We start from the raw sequence: 18,860 nt of genomic DNA, 5'->3' as shown, positions 1-18,860 counted from the left end.
TTTCTACTTTGAAACATGTCAACTCTTGTCCCCCGCTATTTACTTTTGAAATTGGTTGATTTTCTGCATATGAAATCCCTCAATGGCCCCTCAACAGGGTGAATTACCCAAGGGTGCCATGGAGTGTTGTCATTTTGAATCTAGATACACTATGAAATTAAGTTTTTAGGTTACCATCACGGGCTTTGGTATAAGGAGTCTGATGTTCTCGAAGTTTTTTTCAAGTCTATGAAGAACTAATGTATCCTTTAGAGAGCATTTTCCTATCTAGGAATACCTGGTGGGTTGACTAGTAAGACTCATCAAATAGTTTGCCCCTGGAAGTCTTGAACCTATTTCACAGATAAAGGTAATCACGCCAGCCATGGCAGGCGTAACTACTAGGTAGTATATGAGTCCTAAGTATAGTATGTTGCTTTAATTTCTTACCCTGTGGTCTGCAAACAAACTGAGATTGGAGAAAAGAGAGCACATAAGAATACTTAACCGCTCAAGAGCCCTTATTCCGGTTTTGCATTGCACGGACATGTGTGTGTATTTATTTGGAGTATGGGATCTTTCTTTTCTTTCTTTCTTTCTTTCTTTCTTTCTTTCTTTTTCTTTCTTTCTTTTTCTTTCTTTCTTTTTCTTTCTTTCTTTTTCTTTCTTTCTTTTTCTTTCTTTCTTTTTCTTTCTTTCTTTTTTTTTTTTTTGGCAAACGGCCTGCCTACGTCTGTCTGGGGATACCCATGGCTCATAAGACCTATGGGATAATTCAGCACGGAAGCCTTTACCAGGCGAAAACGCTTGATTTATTCTACGAATGAATGTAAGCACTAGCTGGGGCGGGCGCACAAGCCAGATCTATTTGAACCACACACATCAAGTAATATTGTGCTCCGTAACCAAATAGCGCGATCAGTCGATTCTTCCAAGCAAAAGTTCGCTGATATGATTCGAGCTACTGCACATGTTGTTGTATAACATCAATATCTATGTACGAGTAGATATCGAAATTTGTTAAAAGTCCTTTCTCATCTCTTCTCCACCACAAACACACGCACGCACGCTAGCATCACACTTTTCGGCCGTTCTGGAATCTTTTCAGCTGCCCACTTTCGGTAATCAGCTCCCCAGGTATACCCATCTCGACAATTTTGCCTTGATCGAGGACGACGAGTGCATCGAAATTTCGAACTGTGTTCAGTCGATGAACTATGGAAATTATGGTGTGCTCATTAAATTCGGTCTCGAGAGCTTTGATCATGAGCTCTTCTGTATGATGGTCCACCGCGCTCATGGCCTCATCCAGAATGACAATTCTGCTTCTGTCTTTACGAAGTATGGCCCGTGCCAAACAGAGAAGTTGCTTCTGGCCGTAAGACAGAGCCAGGTCGGCCATTTCAGTATCGAGAGAGCCACTCTGGCAAACGGCGTCCCATACTTCCAACCTCTCAAGTAAAGCAACAATGTCAGCATCTGAGATTATTTGTCCCTGTTGATCTGAGTCATAGAGAAGATTTGAGCGTAATGATCCTGGAAACAGGACAGGATGCTGAGGAACCACGATTAAACCAGACCGTAGAGCTTGCTTAGACAGTTGTGAGATGTCCAGCCCATCAATTGTGATGGTCCCAGAATAGTCCAATAGCCCAAATAACGTTGACAGCAGGGATGATTTTCCACTTCCGCTTCTTCCGCAAATGGCAACCTTCTGGCCCGGCTGGATCTGGAGCGAGATGTTGTGAAGGACAGGATCTCCGCCTCCCTCTTTTCTAGTATAGAAAGCCTCGATATATTGCCAATCGATTTGACCTCTTGAAGGCCATGACGTCGAAGGCTTCAAAAGCGTGTCCTGTGATGGCTCAATCTCTTGAGGAGTTACTTGCATGAATTCTTTAAGGCGGGCGATAGCTCCAAGTGATGTTTCAAGAGATGTCCAAGAGGAGATAAAGTTGGCAAGTGATCCACTAAAGCCCAGCGCGCTGTACATGGCAATGGCCATGTTTCCCGGAGTGGACGTCTTGGTGGTAACTCCAAAGAGGACAAGAAGCACCGCTGCGACGGTTACCAAGAGATCAAGGACCAAGTTTAACCAGCGCTGAATAGAGAGAAGCAGATAGTGCGGGCGCTGAGAACGATCTAACAATCCAAGAGATGACTTAGTCATAGCGGATTGCCAATGAAACGCGCGTATTGTTGATAGTCCTTCAATGGTCTCCAGAAGCTGCGTGTTCAGTGGCGATTTAGCCTGGAGGTCCAGGACACGCAGTTGGCGTGAGGTTCGGAGATAGAATTTTTGCAGTGCGTAGAGTACTAGGATTGCGACTGGTAATGTTGCCGCAAGGTATTTCGCACCGACAATAATGATGATTGCATCTCCAATGCATGACAGAAGGCCTAAGGAATGAAGTTAGAATGGGATCGCGTATCTAAAGGCTCATGCTGGATATACCAAACGTCGTTGTATAAACTGCTGTAGGCAATTCTCGGTCTACAAGAGACATGTCTTGGCTAAATCTGTGATTCATGTTTAGCACAGTCTGTTTGCCGCATCACGTTTGCGAAACCAACCTATTAATCAAGTCGCCAGTGTCGACAGAATTGAAGAAAGCCATCGGTGCCCTGGTTATGTTAAATTTCCGCTTTGCTGTGTGGTCGGCATGTTGACTTACTTCATTGTGGCTTCCAACAACTGCCAGTGAAGCCATTCTGCAGATCGTGGGATTAAAACGACAAACATGAACCTATACGTAGTAATTGGTGAGAACAGTCTTGATGAGCGGAAGAAGGGTGAATACAGACCAGCAATCAACGCCAATGGCTACAACTCCAAGACAGAGGAACATGGCGTATACACCGTAGTACATGCCTGTGTTCGTATCAGACTGGCCCTCATTCGCCTCCGTCCACCACTTAAGCCAGATTTCTACATTAACCGTCAGTTAAGACCCTCGACATTGAATGATGTTAAAGTTTACTCACGGGCGAATTGAGCAAGAAACTGTTCCGTAGTGGAAAAGAAAAGCGCTCCTAGAGCTAGTTTCCAACCTATTGATCTGAAATAGTAAGCATAAAGAGACGAATCCCCCATTCGTTGAGTTAGGTTTTCGGTTTCTTCGGCCTCAGTTTCTTGTCTTCGTACACTGGGTAGCTTTTGCTCAATTTCATCGGATAAATCCTCGGATATTGAGTCATCTTCCTTGCCTTGTTGACTCTTAAGTATGGCTACTGAATCACAAAGCTCGCTGAAAGTGCCTTGGTGTTCAATTCGCCCATTCTCGAGAATGATGATGTGATCTGCATCTTGAATAAATTCCACTAATAGATGGCGGAAAAGCGTCAGCTAGTACTCGAAGCGATAATCTCACGTACTATTTCAATATCGTAACTTACGTGTATGTGTCGCAAGTATCACGGTGGCCTTTTGACGACGGAGTACTCCAAATGGACCAAATACTTGAGTCCAAATGTGACGCCTGCTTTCTGGGTCCAGACCTGAAAAGATATCGTCCGCTATGAGCACTTGCTTTCTCGAGTAAATCGCTCGCGCGAGCGCCTAGATATACTTGTTAGAAGCGCACCACAAAAGGAAGCGGAATGTACTTACAACACGCTGCTTCTGACCACCACTGAGCGTAAGTCCCTTACTTCCAACGATGGACTCGTCGCCATCTCGCAGTTGCTGAAGGTCCCTCTCTAACGCACACGCCCGGATCACGGTTTCATACCACTCCGAGTCGATTTCTTGGTCCTCCGGTCCAGTGATATTTTTCTTGATAGTGGTATTGACTAACCAAGTTGCTTGAGAGCAGAATGCAATCCCAGATGAGGGAAGCTTCAAACTGCCACTTGCATGAAGTTCACCCATGAGCCCGAGTAGAAGCATTGACTTTCCTGATCCAATCTTTCCAGTCACTACTGTTAAAGTCGACGGTCGGATGCTGATGTTTAGACCTTGTAGTACGGGGGTTTCTCCACTCTTCACATTAAATGAGACATCATCGGCCACTATTGTGGCCGACCCTCGCTTAGGGAGATGAGTCAATTCAATACTAGAGGTCATATCACCCTCAGTTTGGATTGATGCATCACTTTGCATACTAATTGGTGTAGACGGCGCATTTTGGCTTTCATCAACAAATGCCTCGATTCTCTCAAAGCTGCCGATGCAGCTCACAAAAGACGGAACAGATGAGAGAAGTTTCGCCAGAGGATTCGTGATCAGAGCGATGATTGATAGTGAGGTGAAAGCGGTCGAGATTGAGAGCTGATTCTGCGCGCCATTGCGACTCACAGCAATGGCAATGCCAAACGTGAGAATCGGAGCCAAAGCAGATGGGGTATTCCCTAGGATTCCATCAATAGCGGCACATAACAAATAGGAAATTTACTCACCCAAGATGTTCATATATGTGATGAATCTACGAAACTTTTTCGAGCGCTGAAGTTCTGCCACTCTAAGCAGTTGAATGCTATCTGTCCATGAGCTAGCTCTGCCTAGCATCTTGACTTCCTTTATTGAGCCAATTACACTTGATGTTGTCGTAATCCGTTGCTGGATGGCTTCATTCCAGGCTTTCATGGCCGGCCCCATGAAGTTGGAGAGCCTCGTCATAGCAACGGTGCACACTATTAATCGCCGTTAAGATGTTTCGAGTCTTTATAGGGGACGAAGATCTGCTCACCAATAACAGCGACAGCGGGTCCAATGCATCCTAGTCCAAGCTCTCTCGCCAACAGCCATATGGCCAGCGCAATTTCTATGGGGTTTGCCCATATTTCATGAAAGCTCTCGAACGCTCTCGTGATTGAGGTAACATCGGGGCCAGATAGTGTAATGGCTGCGGTGTCGGAAGACATGGCGCTCACTTCAAGAGTGCGGATATAGACCAAGGACGTCAAAGCACCCCGGATCATTGTGAGAGAGCGGAATAGTTTGTGCTGATAGAACCCATTGGAGATCTAAACATCAAAATATGAGTAATGGCGTACGAGAGATGGGATAGTGATACGTGCAGCAGAACCAAGGTAGACCAATCCGGTCGCTCCAACAAGCGCATAGCCGACATCTTTTCTAGCACCATCGCCATCATTCTTTTCCTGAATGTATGTAATGACGCGATTTATGAGAAAAGGCTGAGCAAACTTGAAGCCGATCAAAAATAGACGAGGCAGGATTGTGACGGCCAATGGCTTTCGGAGAGAATCGCATGTAGCCAACAACAGACTATATCGATGGGGCACGGGTGAGTTGGACCATTTCTGACGCGCATCTTGTAATTTAAGGAAAAGTCTCTCCGATTTCATGCTGTCGTCAATCTCGTAAAGCGTATCAGTAGACAAAGGTGTACGGAACCCGCGAAGCAAAAGATCATTAAGCCACCAAAAGAGGCTTCTATTTATGATGCTGCTTGTCGTTTCTGGTGTTAGGTTATTCCAGGGATGCAGAAGAATGTGGCGCTTCTCTCCAAGTTCAAGAAGAAAGACGACAAGTTTGCACGCCAGTGTAGCTGTAGAGACGGGAGCCAGGACATTTGTTTTGAGAAGCCAGAGAGTTCGGCATTGGACTGCATCAAAAGCAATAGAGAACACGAGGTAGACGAGAATGATACTTGAAGGCCGAATTGACCGGCGATGCTCCAAGTAGCTCAGCACACTCAGTGCTATTCCATCGGCAAGGCTGAGCGTCGCCGCTGCTAGAGAGGCGTGAGTCAGAGCCTCATGATGGACGGACCAGACTACTAGTAGCGATAGCTGCAGAGAAATGAGAGCAGCGTAGGCGACCTAAATGCTCTCGTATCAATGGTTAATATTGCTTTATTCAGTGGGACAGACAGGAGTGGAAGAGCACTCACCAATTTAGGTATACCGATTCGATTGCGCAGAACCTTGGGCTTGCTACGAAACAGATAGAGAGTTCGCGGTAGCGAAAAGATTAGAAGCAGTGCACACGGTGCAATGTTCAAGATCGATTGTTCAAAGAGGAGCGTAAAATCGAACCGAGGTGTCTCACAGCTGCTAGCGGTTGGGCCGAAAGAAATATCACAACCGAGAGCTGCGTCCGTCGTCCAATTGCTGTCAAGATCCATCATGACGGCATGTGCCGCTCTTCAGGCAGCGACATTGAACATCAGAGAAAGAGAGAAAAGGATGGAGATTGACTATTTATCAGCTCTGGAGATGAAGGTGCAAGTTGCGAATATTGCGGGTAGATGAGCCGTTCGCTAACCGCCATTTCAAAAGTTCCCACCTACCGGATGCAGACGCCGCGAGGCTCGGTGTGACTGAACGTTGGTCAGATAGAAGGATTGGCTTGGATCACTAAATCCACCGATTAGGGATAGAAAGGCACATTGCGGGTATTTGGAGACGGTCTAAGCCAATTGGATAGTGGAGGTTGAAGCTATCTCAGCAACATGCAAATGCTAAATTCGGGGGGTGTAGTGGCACCACCACTAAATAGACGTAGACATATCGCCATTTAGGCATGATAAGCATAATGGAGACCTTATTATGAGAGTGATTCGCCATACGACTTGACATGTGTGAATCGGGTTTAACATGGAGTATGTCTGCCAATCAGAAGGCAAAGCAAGACCTAAAGATTATTTGGTTGTGGCATATGCTACTATCCTGAGATGTGTCACTCAAAAGGGATATTCGCTATCTAATTCCTACTCGATAATCTCGAACTTAGTAATTTTAAGCCACGATCGCATATAGCGTTGCTGATGGAACTGCTGAATTGATGGATTCTGTGAGTGGGTTGCTTTGGTGGGGGTTTGCGGGGTATGAAGAGATGGGAGACAGTCAAGCAGCCGTGCCTTAAACACGTGAATCATGATGTACAATTGTTGATAGAAGCTAATTGAGGAAATTATTAGGAAAAGAATGGCGAGGTGCTATTCTCTATTTTATTCAAGTTGAATAATGCTTCAAATAAGAATAAGCCATAGGAAGAGATCTGCCATGCTTGATGGAGCGAAAGGCGAGTAGCAAATGAAACACAACTGTGAAGTTCATGTGTTTGAGTGTATGTCAACTTCAATTCAAGAGGAGATTTGATGGCTCTCACCTATAATAAGAAATTATCCAATGCTAGCAACAGACATTGAGCTTTGATAGAGAATCTTGGCAGCGCGTGCTACTGAACTATTGTATGTACTCTTCTGCTCCCAATTTATAGCGTCGGGTATAGCTTCAGTTTTGGGACAAAACAGCCACAACTGTGAGTCACCTATCCAAGTCTCAAATAATTCGTAAGCCAGCGCCTTCTAGTCAAGGAATTATAAATACCAGTGGCCCCTCGATGCGTGGCCGTTATGAAGTACACAAGTCCCTTTGCCATTATTACTCAAAAATGACAACCGTGAAACTACCACCAGAAGAACTTGTTGACAGCGACATTCAACTTCGCCGCTGGCGCAGTGACGATGTCGATACATTGCACGCCCTAGTCAACCGATCACTACCCGAACTCTCGCCGTGGATGCCATGGGCGGCAAATGGTTATTCCAAAGAAGATGCAGTGGAGGCTCTACGCTTGGGCAGCGAAGGTTGGGACGCCGGCGAAGAGTTTGACTACGCAATCGTTGTCAGTGACCAGGTTCGCGGTTCGTGTAGAATCGTCAAAAGAGGTGGTCCTGGTGTTTTTGAGCTGGGATACTGGTTAGGGAGTGGAGAGACAGGGCGTGGATTGGCCACCAGGGCTTCAGCTCTCCTCGTCGGCATCGCTTTCGACCTAGGAGCGGATTGTGTAGAGGCTCGGAACGACGAAAGCAATATCAGGAGCGGCTTGGTTCCGCTTCGACTTGGTTTCAATTGCTTAGGGCCTCGAGAAATACCTGCGTGGGAACAGCAGCTTTGGGACCAGCAATCGGAATCAGCAAGCAGATCCGACATAGTGTGGCGGATGAGTCGAGATAATTATCCAAAAAATTAGACAGAATTAATTTGATGCAATCCCACTTGCGGATTCTGGCAGCTGAAGAATATCTGAGACTGACTTTTAATACACTTCAAATAGACGCTTCTGCATGTACGTAAGCTATTCCCACTGGAATCACAAAGGCGCTTGACTACAAAATAATTCCTCCCCGACACTCTTTCCATAGCCTCAAAGCATCCTTTGTCTCAGATCACGGAACCCTTATGAGTATATCTTCTCAATAAAACGCATCCTCCCCAATTGACGTTCTAAACAGCCATGGCAGCGCGCTGATATAAAAAGACACAGGCTCCGATACAATGGGACGATACGACGCTGGTAGGCTGACACACTGATACGATGTCGCCCAATATCCACCGCCCCTCATCATCACGACCCGATATAAATAGCCAATGGGAGTACGGCAGCTCGGTAGGAAGCCTGCTCTCGTGAAAGGGGTTCAACAAGATGTTAATACTTACCTGTCTATTACTCTGTCAGAAACTCCTGCCTTGTCTCCTCCTATCCAATCAACTATGTGTCGTATCCTCATAACAACAACGACTTATGCCGGATGTCCAGACACCTGCAATACACACAGTGGCCCTGTCATCACCGAAAACTGCCAGAAATTCACCGAAACTGGGGTTGAGTGCGCCGAGGCTGATTGCACGGTGGAATATGCTGGTCAATCAAAAAGTAAAGGCCAGTGCGACAAACACAAAGACAAAGCTACAGTGACGACAGCACTCGTTGAAGGGGCATAAAAGGTGGAAGTTCCAGGTTGTTGCGATGGTGGCGGTGAGGGAACAAGGTCCTGTAAACTCTTTCAGCATGCTCTACAGGACAAGGGTTGTAATTGTTAGGATAAATACTAACATGTCTATGATGTTGGTAACGTCAATTCATTATACTCAACCCGAATAACAGCACCTGAAAACTTGACTAAATCGACTCAGCTAAAACCTCTGGCGATCACACACATCCGCCCCTTCTAGTGCCCCCACATTGTTCTTTGCGTGTAGAGATCGCGCAAGGCGATCTACAACGAGGCGCGGGCTTTTGAAGGGGTCTCTTGGCATTCAAGAATTCTATTTCATAGGCCAACTTTAATATTAAGGTGGTTACCTATTTTCCGTTCCTGTAAAAGGTCGTTTTTAGAAGCACTAGCGCCCTCGGGAGCCTTCCCAAGCGCTTTTCTAGTGTATGGATGATCACTTTGGCCTATCGTTTAAACCCCCTCCTGGATTGGGGTTGCTCAATTGCTATGTTAGCCTCTCAAGGACTACCAATGACTCAATCAAAGAGCTGACTCTAATTCTTCACGTTATACCATGGACTCGTACTCGGTAATAGTCAGGGTTGTTTTAATTTCCCACGTTTCTAGTCTCACTCTTTCTATTTTACTTCTCTATCGCTACTCGTCTAGCTTTTTCCTAGATAATCCAATGAGTTGCTGCCGATCCTTCGTCGTCTCAATGGCATTGAGAGAGATCTTTACCCGTATCTCTAAAGATTCAACATTCCTCTTCAGGCATTCCATCCTTATTAGCCAATGGTGACTGCCACGAGTAGAATGTGCTACGGAATGGATTCTGGGATACGCGCCAAGAGAGTCTGCAATCTGTTGAATAGCTGTTAGCTCCCTATTTCAGGTCTCTTTGGGTTATATAGACAAACCTTTTATGTATCATCTGATAACTGGGGATTGGTGAGTCATTCATAATCATCATACTCCAATACTAAACCAAGGGACCATCTCCAGGAAACGTGAAACCTCATACTCCCCAACGCCCACCAGAACTCTCATTTCCTGTCGTGGCTGCATCGAGCATTCCCACGGGGCAACACCTCCTCATGACAACGACCAGCTTGGGGCACGACCAGGTTCGTCTTCTCCAGACATCTCATGCCCGAACACAGTCTCACCGCTCCCTCTCAGGCCTCCACAACCGACATGATCTCTGGCCGGTACATCGTCCAGGTGCATCCCGGCGTCGACTTCGTCGCGCACCTGCAGAAAGTCCAGCGCCTCCTCAAGTCGCCTGGCGTGCTGGGCAGCATCTGTCCAGATTCTCCCCTCGCAGCCATGGGCATATACATCGTGAACATGCCCGCAAACGTCGCCATGATCCTCCAGGCCGATGGAGACGTCAAGCACATGCAACAGGACAGATATCTTCCGTTAGAAAGTTCATAAATTCCGTCTATCATACTCCATTGCTAAAGCAAGGGGCGCCTCAGCATGATAGTACACCCATTAGAAGCCGTTGGGTTGTCGTTGCGCCTTATAGGTTATAAAAGATAGAAGATGAAAGACAAGGGTAATTGTTAGTTCCCTTTTCTAGTTGTGCTTGGATTCTATGTCATCGAAGATCTTTGGTCCCCATGAAGATAGTCGAATCACCAGAGCTGTTTCCTAGGTAATTCCGAATATCCGAAGACATGTAACTGGGCCGGAGTCGGAGATCAAAGACCTTATCATACTCTTTCCCACGATCAAAAGACGGAGTGTTTTGTGAGCTAATAGCTACAGCGAGGTGGCCGCCACTGTAGGTATTCTCCCTTTGAGCTGCTCGCGAAGATTGCAGAGGCGGCTGAGCAACTCCTTGCTGTGTCTTCGAGGGAGTTGATCTAGGCCATCAATAATGATGTATACGTCGCGGTGAGCTGCAGCTAATCTTTCGACTAACACATCGAGGATACTGCTATCCTCTCTATCCTGATTGTTAAGAACGTGCACTTGTACACGATCCGATGGGTAAGCTTGCTGCCAGAATGCTTGTTGTAGGTTGCGATAAGAACTTCCGGTGACTGTCCTGTCGATGTAGTAATATAAGAGATGACATGGTTTAGAAGGTCTCTTTATCTTTTTTTCTCGAATATACTCAATCATATAGGACCTGGAAATGTTAGGGTTAGTCGCTGTCTACAGAACATCATCAAATGCAGAATAAAATGGAGTGAGAAAAAGTTCACTTGCATTAATGTTGTTGTCCCGTATTCAGCTATTCTCTGATTAGTGCTCAATAAACAGTTTTCACTAGTTTGTGTCCAGCGACTTACGGCAACCACTTATCCAAAGAACAGACTGTTGACATTGCATGTTAAACCAGGCTTCCAATTCTTTTATTTCCAGTAGCAAGCCACATGGTTTAAATTTGTTCCAAGCCTTTACTGCCCTCCGATGTTCGTTCTCAGCCAGTTCTGCAGGAGTGAGCTGAAGCCTATATTAGAGATCCTGGAGGCTAATATTGGCTTTTTGATATTTGTCACTACCACACTTGGTGCATTGGTGTCCGCTCTTGGTGGTTGGAAATATGATATCTTTGACATCTGCATTATGTTGGTAAGTAATTCCGTGGCAGCTTCGAATACGATCGCGATTGACGCTTACTCGGAAATTCGTAAGTGACATTGAAGTTAATACTGCCATTGTTTACGGCCACTACTGTACCATCGACATACTGCTGGTTGATCGAAATACTGATAGCCGGAGACATCGTAACGCCGGGAATGTGTGAACACCTCCGCCAGAGTCCTAAAAGCTCAAGTATAGAGGCAACGAACAACAATATTTTGAAACAAACGCGCTGTAATCAGACTATAGAGCTGAGGTTGTTTGGTAGGACGAGGGTACATGTATTTACGCCAAATTTTTGTTCAGTGTGAACTAAATGAGGCTCAACGGCAGAAGACACTAGATCGGGGTGACACTGTCAAGTAATTTGCGGGTATCATGTACTACACATACCGGAAGCCGTAGATAGCGAAAGGCGGCTAATCCGATATGCAGGCCAACGGAGAAAAAGAAGTGTCGCGTGGCAGCCTTGCCAACATTGACTTGACGCTGGCAAGGCCTGGTTGGTTTGTAGTGCAGTGTGACCACCCATAGCATCATTAAGTATGTATCATGTAGGTATGTATACTGTAGTTTGCTTTCGTTGAGTACATTCCCGTCAGGCATCAACCATCGGGTCCTGGCATCCGACACTCAATAGGTACTTGCTGCTACAAGACATGTACTGTTTGCTTCAAGAGACAGGTGAGGTTGAGGAGCCCAACTAAACTATCTCCACCCCATCAACTGCTCACACATGTAAGCTGTGTGTAACCGAATGACCGAGGGGGTGGGAGATGCAGGTGCCGTGTAATTGAGCTCGAAGGATTATAATTCATGATCACATTCGTAAGGTATGGTGTTGATTTCGTGCTCAGTCACCATTTATCACGCTCTTCTGGGTTCTCTAGGAGCTAAATAGTGAATGAAACGACTAGTATAAATGAATTCGGTTGAATTTATCTATTCACACTCTACGGAGCATACCTGGCTCTCCTACGAGCAACCGCCTCAAACCTAATCATGCATTGACACCAAATTGGAGGGAATGAAGCCACGTATAAAGACACATGACAACATTTGGTTGACAAAAAGCAGTCATCTTCTAGCTACATATTAACAGACTAATATAAAAAATACTAGATCAATACCCAACTTGACATTGAGGGCCTTGTCATACGCTTCAGTTCCTACCCCAGTGATGAGTGCCATTGACATTGAAGTTGCCATTGTTAAACCCCAGCACGTTGCCGATGTTGTGTGTCTGCGTAACGTTATTGGCGCCGCCTCGAGCGTTTCTCAGTGCCTCACCCGACGCATTCTCAATAATCGGGTCGCAATCCTGGGCAATGTCTTTCAGTTCTTCTAGATTGGGCTTATTGATCCCTTCGCACTCATCGCTGCTGAGTTCCCAGAGCTTTTGCCTGTCACCCTCTGGCAGCAGACCTTCCAGATTATCAGTAAGAGAAGAAATGTCTGCGATAAATCTGTCGAAGTGGTCTCGCTTGTAAAAGGCCCATTTTAGGCCTTCTACCACTTTTACTGTCTGGGATGTCCGTTTACTAAGAAGGCCCTTGAAGCGAGTATGCAATCCCCTAAGATCAGCTGGAAGGCATACTTCAGCGTCGAGGAGCTGGTCTGATGAGGTGCCACTCTTTATCTTCCTAGCATCTCTCTGAGCCTTGGCAACGGTGTCTCGGATTTCGAGGAGAATTCCAGTTGTAGGATCCCCTTTTGGGTTTTCTAAGCCTTCTCCTCTATTGACAGGCGTTGCAAGATCTTTGCTTGCGATATTGCTATTGTTGTTGAGCTTGACGATTTCACCCCATCGAGAGAGGCGCAGCTGAATAAGATCAAGCTTTGGCTGATATCTTTCGAATTCGCTTTCAAATTCTCGTGCCAGTTGGATTTGACTGAAGGAGTTGAGCACAAATCGTAATAGTCCAATTGTATTACCAACAGGATCCATGTTTCCTAGGAAGATAGGCTGTGGCTTTGTGTTTTGGGGACAATAAGATACAGAGACAGAAGAGATGATGAAGGAATGCGAAATGGTAGATGAAGAAGCCGGAGACGGCGAGCATAATATAATGGAATTACTAACTACAACATAACCAAGGCGTCGCATGAAAGCAAGAAATTGGTATCATGTTGCAGCGTCTAGCGACGACTTCAACTAGATGCCTCGCAATATACGGCGTCCGTTCTAGAGCCATCCTCGGCAAATAGTTACTCCCACTCTTACACCAAAATCGTCCAGTTACCAGTTATAAGTACTTATATACAGCTATATATTCAGGCTATCTGCATACCCAACGCAATTCCAAAAGGCTCAGTTACCTAAGTACATACAATCACATACATACCGAGCACCCCGCCTCCAGGTAATAAAGGGTACATATAGCAAAACCGCAGAGCAACGGTCGCCAGAACGTCAGGCCGCAACAATTTATCTTCTAATTCTCATACAACATAATCCATAAATACTATCAGTAAGTCTTCTCTTCAGGATAAACATAAACGTCATTCAAAAAGATTAAGTTTCCAATTTTTATAATAATAAAAACTACTCATATTTCACTTCTAATCAAACAATAAACCAAAAATAGCTGCTTCACATATCTACAAACCCAACTAAGGTTAAAATAAAAAATCTACTGCAAACCCGGTGCAACGGATATACAGTGCTAAACTTAGGTTATCACGCACTAAGTCTTAAAATACTCGCAGTAGGCGTTTAACATACAAATAGTGTCGTCATTAAGTAACGCTAAGGTATAAAAAGCTGCACGTATATACGTAAGGGTTACATAAAATAGTCTAGAAAACGAAATAAAGGAATAAAATAAAAACTAAGCAAGTAAGTCATAAGCATAAAAGGCAGCTCTTAAGGTCACTACACAAGGACATTAAACGCAGGAAGATAACTTACAAATACGCATATATATTTAAAGAATACCGCTTCAAAATATCATATAGGATCATTCATTAAACTCATCAATCTACATCATAATCATACTTCGTATCTAAATAGAACACGCATTACATAGCTATAGCTTGCAAATTAGAAAATGTCCAGTCCTTCCACGATTAATACGAGAACGCCTGAAGAAAATTCATCCTCAAGACTATTTCAATCTCCCGAGAGTTTCATTTTTGTCATAACACGGCAATTACTTTGCCTACTTATCGCTGCATCCTTGCGAGTGCGGCTGCACTTCCGACTGGGGAGAAGAGGCACGCGCCATTTGACCCAGTAAACTTTAGTTAAATGGGGTTCAAAGCAATAGCGACGAGTATCGAGAGAAAGTCGAAGAATCATCATCATCATCATCATCATCATCAATATCACTCCCGAATTCGAAGTCGTAAAAAGGGTAGTCCCTGGATGAATCCATCTCCCACGAGTTCCTCCTGTGGGTCGGGCGACCTGCTTGGCTAGCCTTGGGTAGCCGTGGCAGGCCTCGAAAAAACATGTTTGCAGACTGTTCCGGGATGAAATTGTGGCCACGCCTAGTTTTCATCCTCAACAGGGTCCGTATCTCCAAGTTGTCGAACCCAACGCCTCCAAGATGACCCATGCTCATAAACGACATCCACTCGGTGCCAAAGATGAATTCGAGCCCTGTCTGGCCAAACTTCGCCACCTCCCTAGTGGCATGATATCGTCGGTAACCCCATTGCCTGCGAGTTTGTGTAAAAAGACGCATAGTCTTGATCACGGTCAAGGTGACGGAACCGGCATCCTCCACCATATCGGACTTAAAATCGACATTCGCCCGAGTCATTTCGTCTAAAATATGCTGGACTCTAGTTTCATCTGCTTTAAATCTCCCAGCCCTTAATGAGGGGTCGGCCAAAAAGACATTCAGCCCTTTGCAGTCAGGACACGAGCAATGGACTCCTTCCCGCACGAGGCTAGGGCGCTTCGGATACTGTCCCACCCACGTTTTGACATATGCCTTCAGAATTGCAGATAGAAATCCTGACACGAGAGATTCTTTAGCAGTATCTACAATTTGTCGAATGATCTGCAGATACGGTATGAATTCTTTCGCAAGCGGAATCCATAGCGTATCGAATTCAGTATGGGGTATATGTGGCGCAGTATTAACAACTTTTGAGATGAGCGATTCCAAAACCTCTTCATATTGTTCGATCGGTCTGAGTAGTTGTTCGAAGAAGCAGTAAAAGCTTCTATAATGGATTCTTTTTTCTTCAATACCAGGGTGGGAACATGTTGAAGATTGGCTGATACCATACAGCTCTTTATATCGCTTCTCATCAAGTGTTTCCCTAGATTTCTCTAAGGGACCCTTATCAACATATAGACAGTTCCGATAAGCATCTGCATATGGATACTCGTGATCGTCGTAGTCATCGTGCAAATAGCTTTCGTGCTGAACTTTCTGCCAGCGCTTCTCACGCGTGTCCTGGTCACTTAAATGGGGCTCAGAATTGCCGGGGTAGAGCCAGTCTTCGAGATCGCTGTCTTCATCGTCGAAGTAGTCGACGTAACTCATAACATTCTCCTCATCTCTCTTGAAGTAATAATCGTCGGCTATGCCGCGCCATTGTGCGAAGTCTGTCGAGGCAATTAGAGACATGGCAACGTTCAGGCTAAACTGCAGAGCTTCTTCCCGAGGCAGATACTCAGATCTGCCATAATAGTCTAATTTGTGTATAAATCCAAGGATGGCTGCGGGCTGGCGCTCTAGACCGATCTTGTCTTTGCTACGCGATTATCAGTGTCGATTCCCACATGAATGGGGACGCGAGAAATCGGGACAATGCGATGACTTACATTAGCGATAGAATTGCAAATGGATCAACAAAGTATAGAGAAAATCCGACTAATGCCTGACCATCTTGTGCTGTCAACTCTATAGTTTTACATGCCTCAATGCATGCTTTTAACACCTGGCGAACGAATGGAAGAAAGTAGTCCAGGGTTAGAGCGAGCCTGGGTCTCGGTCTTCCATTTCGCGATCTTCTTTGTACAATGCCAATAATCTCTTTGACTGCCCTGAGTTGCTGGGCGGGCCGAGGATATGCGAGAATCATCATATATATTCTGCGAGCCAAATATTAGTGTTCCAAGTCTCGAAGGACGATGCTAACTTTACACGACTTACACCGCTTCAATGTCTTTGCATGATTCCTCGCCGTTCAAATATTCGATGTTATGCCGCCGTCCGAGTCGAGAAAAGGTATTTTTGGGCATATCACGAGCATAGCGACGGGCGAAGCGGGAGAACCAGGGATAGGACCTGGTGACACATAGAGCTTCTAGAACATCAAGAAGATGCTTAGGAACCATTTCTAGCTTGGCCCAATGCCCATCCGTATTTTCAGCCGTAGGAGCCATCATAAAATTGCAAATCTGCTTGAAAACAACAACCGCACTTGGAGCACGGTTGTCCTTCAAACAAGCTCGAGCATAGTTAACCCACAGTGACTCAACAGCATCCAACGAGCGGATGCCGTAGAAGAAAGACAATACCGTATCACGGGGAATAATAACAACAGCCTAGATACAATTAGCTTAGCGATAAGATACGAAGAAGGGGGGGTGACTTGCGGTATATCCAAGATCAGTAGGCGGTGCGAGGTCTTTTTCGTCAACCAAAATGTGCGGTTTTGTGATTTGGTGGCCGCCCAGGCCGAATATATACGCCTCGCGCTTCATGGGTTGGTTAGTCTCGGTTACAGGGCCATATCCCCCTTTTTAAGAGACAGACGCGAAAAAGATCTCAAAGGGAATCTCGAGAGAAAGATCTTGAAGATGGTCCACTCGATAGCGATCTTCGAGTATAATGCGACGCTTGGAAACATTATCCCATTGTTTATAGTCGCTTTTAAGAGGAGAATATATTACTTCCTGGCCGCGTGATCCACGATCTTTTGTGAGCCATCGTCTCAGTGTGTGGCGTAGAGGCCGCAGCTCAATATCTGGTGCGTCGGGATGAGGGTCAACAGCGCAGACCAGAGCCCACATGTAAATTGGTTTGATCAAGCGCGATTCGATGTTTGAATCCTCCATCGAAAAGGATTGTGCCGTTTGATTTGATGCGAAAACAAGCTCTTCGGTGTCTCCGTTCTTGGCCACTATCTTAGCACCCTCATGTCTAGGTGCCAGAACAATAGTCATACTACCCAAACATTCGTTTACTGTAAAACTGCATCGCTAGTGTTAATCGCTAGTGTTAATCGAAATCAGGATTTCGATGCTCCGGATAGTCGTTACTCACAGCTCCTCGCTGTCGAACTTGTGCCCATACTTAAGCAATTTCATAGACCAAGGCTCTGCCGTGAGCGGCATAGTGATGTTGCAACGGCGAGCAGCTTGATCTAAGAAGCCTTGAATGACATCCGGCCAGATGGAGCCATCTAAGGTGAATTGATCTGAAAAAAGCTCCAGTAAAACAGTACCGTCATCCTCATCTTCCATGATGGCGTCCTCGTGGTATGCCATAATTTGCCGGGCTTGAGCCTCTTCAAGTGGCATCTTAATGTCGCCAAATCCTTCAATAGACACACCGCCAGGGAAATCAAGCAGAGTGTTTAGATAAATAAAAGGTTTAGGTATCCAGATGTGGTTCATGGCATCCCTAAAGTCGGTGGTGAGATCTGTGGTGAATTCATCAGTGCTCAGATCACTCATGACGCTCTCTGTGTCATCGAGATCCATATCATCACCGAGCTTTGAATCCAAGGCCGAAGCCTGTCGGTCTAAAGATTCGCCATCCATTGATTTGAATGCAGTATGGGAGGTCGTGATTTGGTGATTTTGGAGAGATTAGGAGACGATGCTGTCAAACGCGATGGGTGGAGCCAGCTTTGTGGAAGCTTCTGATTGGATACCAATAAGCACCAATAAAAAGCAGACTAACACGTCTAGCTGCAGCTCACGACATTGGAAGCTCCGCTCTTGATACATATGTACGAGTACCATCACTGTTGTTTGTACTTGAAAAGTCTCACCAGTTGCTATCTAACACAAGAAAAAAGCATTCACTGCATTTCTCTAATCCATATGCATAGGATGCCGAAAAGGCCATCTACGAGCACAAACTCCGCACTTGGAGATCTTTCATCAAAATGAGCGCGGCCTGGTGAAACTTGGTTCAAGTCACGACACTGAGCCGAGAAATGTTTAGTTACTTGAATTACTAAAGTTCGAATTCATTTCACCAATTCAAACCATCGAATTGAATTAGCCTTCAACAAACACGACGGGTAAAGTGATTCACTGGCGCGCTAAAGTGGGATGAGACCTTGACAGATCCATTATCATCATTTACTCATGACGGATGCCAACATGTTCCAATCTGATACTGCATCTGGACCGAATCCAATGTCAACGCGCAACAATTTACACAAGGCGCGTAGGCTGCAGCCATCAGAACTAGTTTATCAACCTAAGGCGTTTCCTATGGTCGGTCGGCTTAACCGTCAACTCTTCCTCAAATAAACAAATAAACCGCGGCTGGCATTTTGTGCTACCACTCCGTGAAAAATTGTCATCAATTGCCTGCGTTCCAGATAGGGTCTGTATGTTGCCGCAGATGTGACTCTCGTAGGAATTGGTTCAATAGTTGCAACAGTAAT

At 45.5% G+C, this 18,860-nt stretch overlaps 6 protein-coding genes across 6 annotated transcripts; 3 read left to right on the top strand and 3 right to left on the bottom strand.

Annotated features, from left to right (window-relative positions):
- Positions 1 to 1,054: 1,054 nt before the first annotated feature.
- On the bottom strand, positions 1,055 to 6,071 carry M431DRAFT_77311 (hypothetical protein; the record flags this gene model as incomplete). The annotated part of the gene is made up of 12 exons (XM_024922558.1): positions 1,055 to 2,379; positions 2,435 to 2,499; positions 2,554 to 2,604; positions 2,655 to 2,726; positions 2,785 to 2,908; positions 2,965 to 3,237; positions 3,376 to 3,538; positions 3,590 to 4,329; positions 4,378 to 4,611; positions 4,668 to 4,944; positions 5,017 to 5,766; positions 5,838 to 6,071. 12 exons carry the CDS (start codon positions 6,069 to 6,071, stop codon positions 1,055 to 1,057), a joined length of 4,308 nt encoding a protein of 1,435 aa, XP_024777095.1.
- A 1,271-nt stretch (positions 6,072 to 7,342) lies between these two features.
- Positions 7,343 to 7,924, top strand: M431DRAFT_79586 (hypothetical protein; the record flags this gene model as incomplete). The annotated part of the gene is made up of 1 exon (XM_024922842.1): positions 7,343 to 7,924. One exon carries the CDS (start codon positions 7,343 to 7,345, stop codon positions 7,922 to 7,924), a length of 582 nt encoding a protein of 193 aa, XP_024777094.1.
- Positions 7,925 to 8,413: 489 nt separating this feature from the next.
- Positions 8,414 to 8,872, top strand: M431DRAFT_504987 (hypothetical protein). Its single transcript, XM_024918556.1, has one exon. It carries the CDS (start codon positions 8,446 to 8,448, stop codon positions 8,674 to 8,676), a length of 231 nt encoding a protein of 76 aa, XP_024777093.1. The 5' UTR covers positions 8,414 to 8,445; the 3' UTR covers positions 8,677 to 8,872.
- Positions 8,873 to 9,802: 930 nt separating this feature from the next.
- M431DRAFT_504985 (hypothetical protein) lies at positions 9,803 to 10,114 on the top strand. Its single transcript, XM_024918555.1, has one exon. The coding sequence runs from the start codon at positions 9,819 to 9,821 to the stop codon at positions 10,107 to 10,109; it is 291 nt and encodes a 96-aa protein (XP_024777092.1). The 5' UTR covers positions 9,803 to 9,818; the 3' UTR covers positions 10,110 to 10,114.
- A 161-nt stretch (positions 10,115 to 10,275) lies between these two features.
- On the bottom strand, positions 10,276 to 13,218 carry M431DRAFT_547705 (hypothetical protein; the record flags this gene model as incomplete). The annotated part of the gene is made up of 4 exons (XM_024921252.1): positions 10,276 to 10,459; positions 10,516 to 10,834; positions 10,976 to 11,129; positions 12,466 to 13,218. 4 exons carry the CDS (start codon positions 13,216 to 13,218, stop codon positions 10,276 to 10,278), a joined length of 1,410 nt encoding a protein of 469 aa, XP_024777091.1.
- A 1,309-nt stretch (positions 13,219 to 14,527) lies between these two features.
- M431DRAFT_2540 (hypothetical protein) lies at positions 14,528 to 18,000 on the bottom strand (the record flags this gene model as incomplete). The annotated part of the gene is made up of 6 exons (XM_024913814.1): positions 14,528 to 15,983; positions 16,054 to 16,323; positions 16,385 to 16,779; positions 16,827 to 16,932; positions 16,991 to 17,428; positions 17,501 to 18,000. The coding sequence occupies 6 exons, from the start codon at positions 17,998 to 18,000 to the stop codon at positions 14,528 to 14,530; spliced, it is 3,165 nt and encodes a 1,054-aa protein (XP_024777090.1).
- Positions 18,001 to 18,860: the final 860 nt, after the last annotated feature.

Source organism: Trichoderma harzianum (genome assembly GCF_003025095.1).
Source record: "Trichoderma harzianum CBS 226.95 unplaced genomic scaffold M431scaffold_3, whole genome shotgun sequence".
Taxonomy (NCBI): domain Eukaryota; kingdom Fungi; phylum Ascomycota; class Sordariomycetes; order Hypocreales; family Hypocreaceae; genus Trichoderma; species Trichoderma harzianum.
Note: the sequence above shows the minus strand (reverse complement) of the source record. Positions and strands in the feature narration are given on the sequence as shown.

Excerpts from the sequence above, each read along its gene's own strand:
- M431DRAFT_504987 (XM_024918556.1), top strand. The coding sequence starts at position 8,446 with ATGTGTCGTATCCTCATAACAACAACGACTTATGCCGGATGTCCAGAC.
- M431DRAFT_504985 (XM_024918555.1), top strand. The coding sequence starts at position 9,819 with ATGCCCGAACACAGTCTCACCGCTCCCTCTCAGGCCTCCACAACCGAC.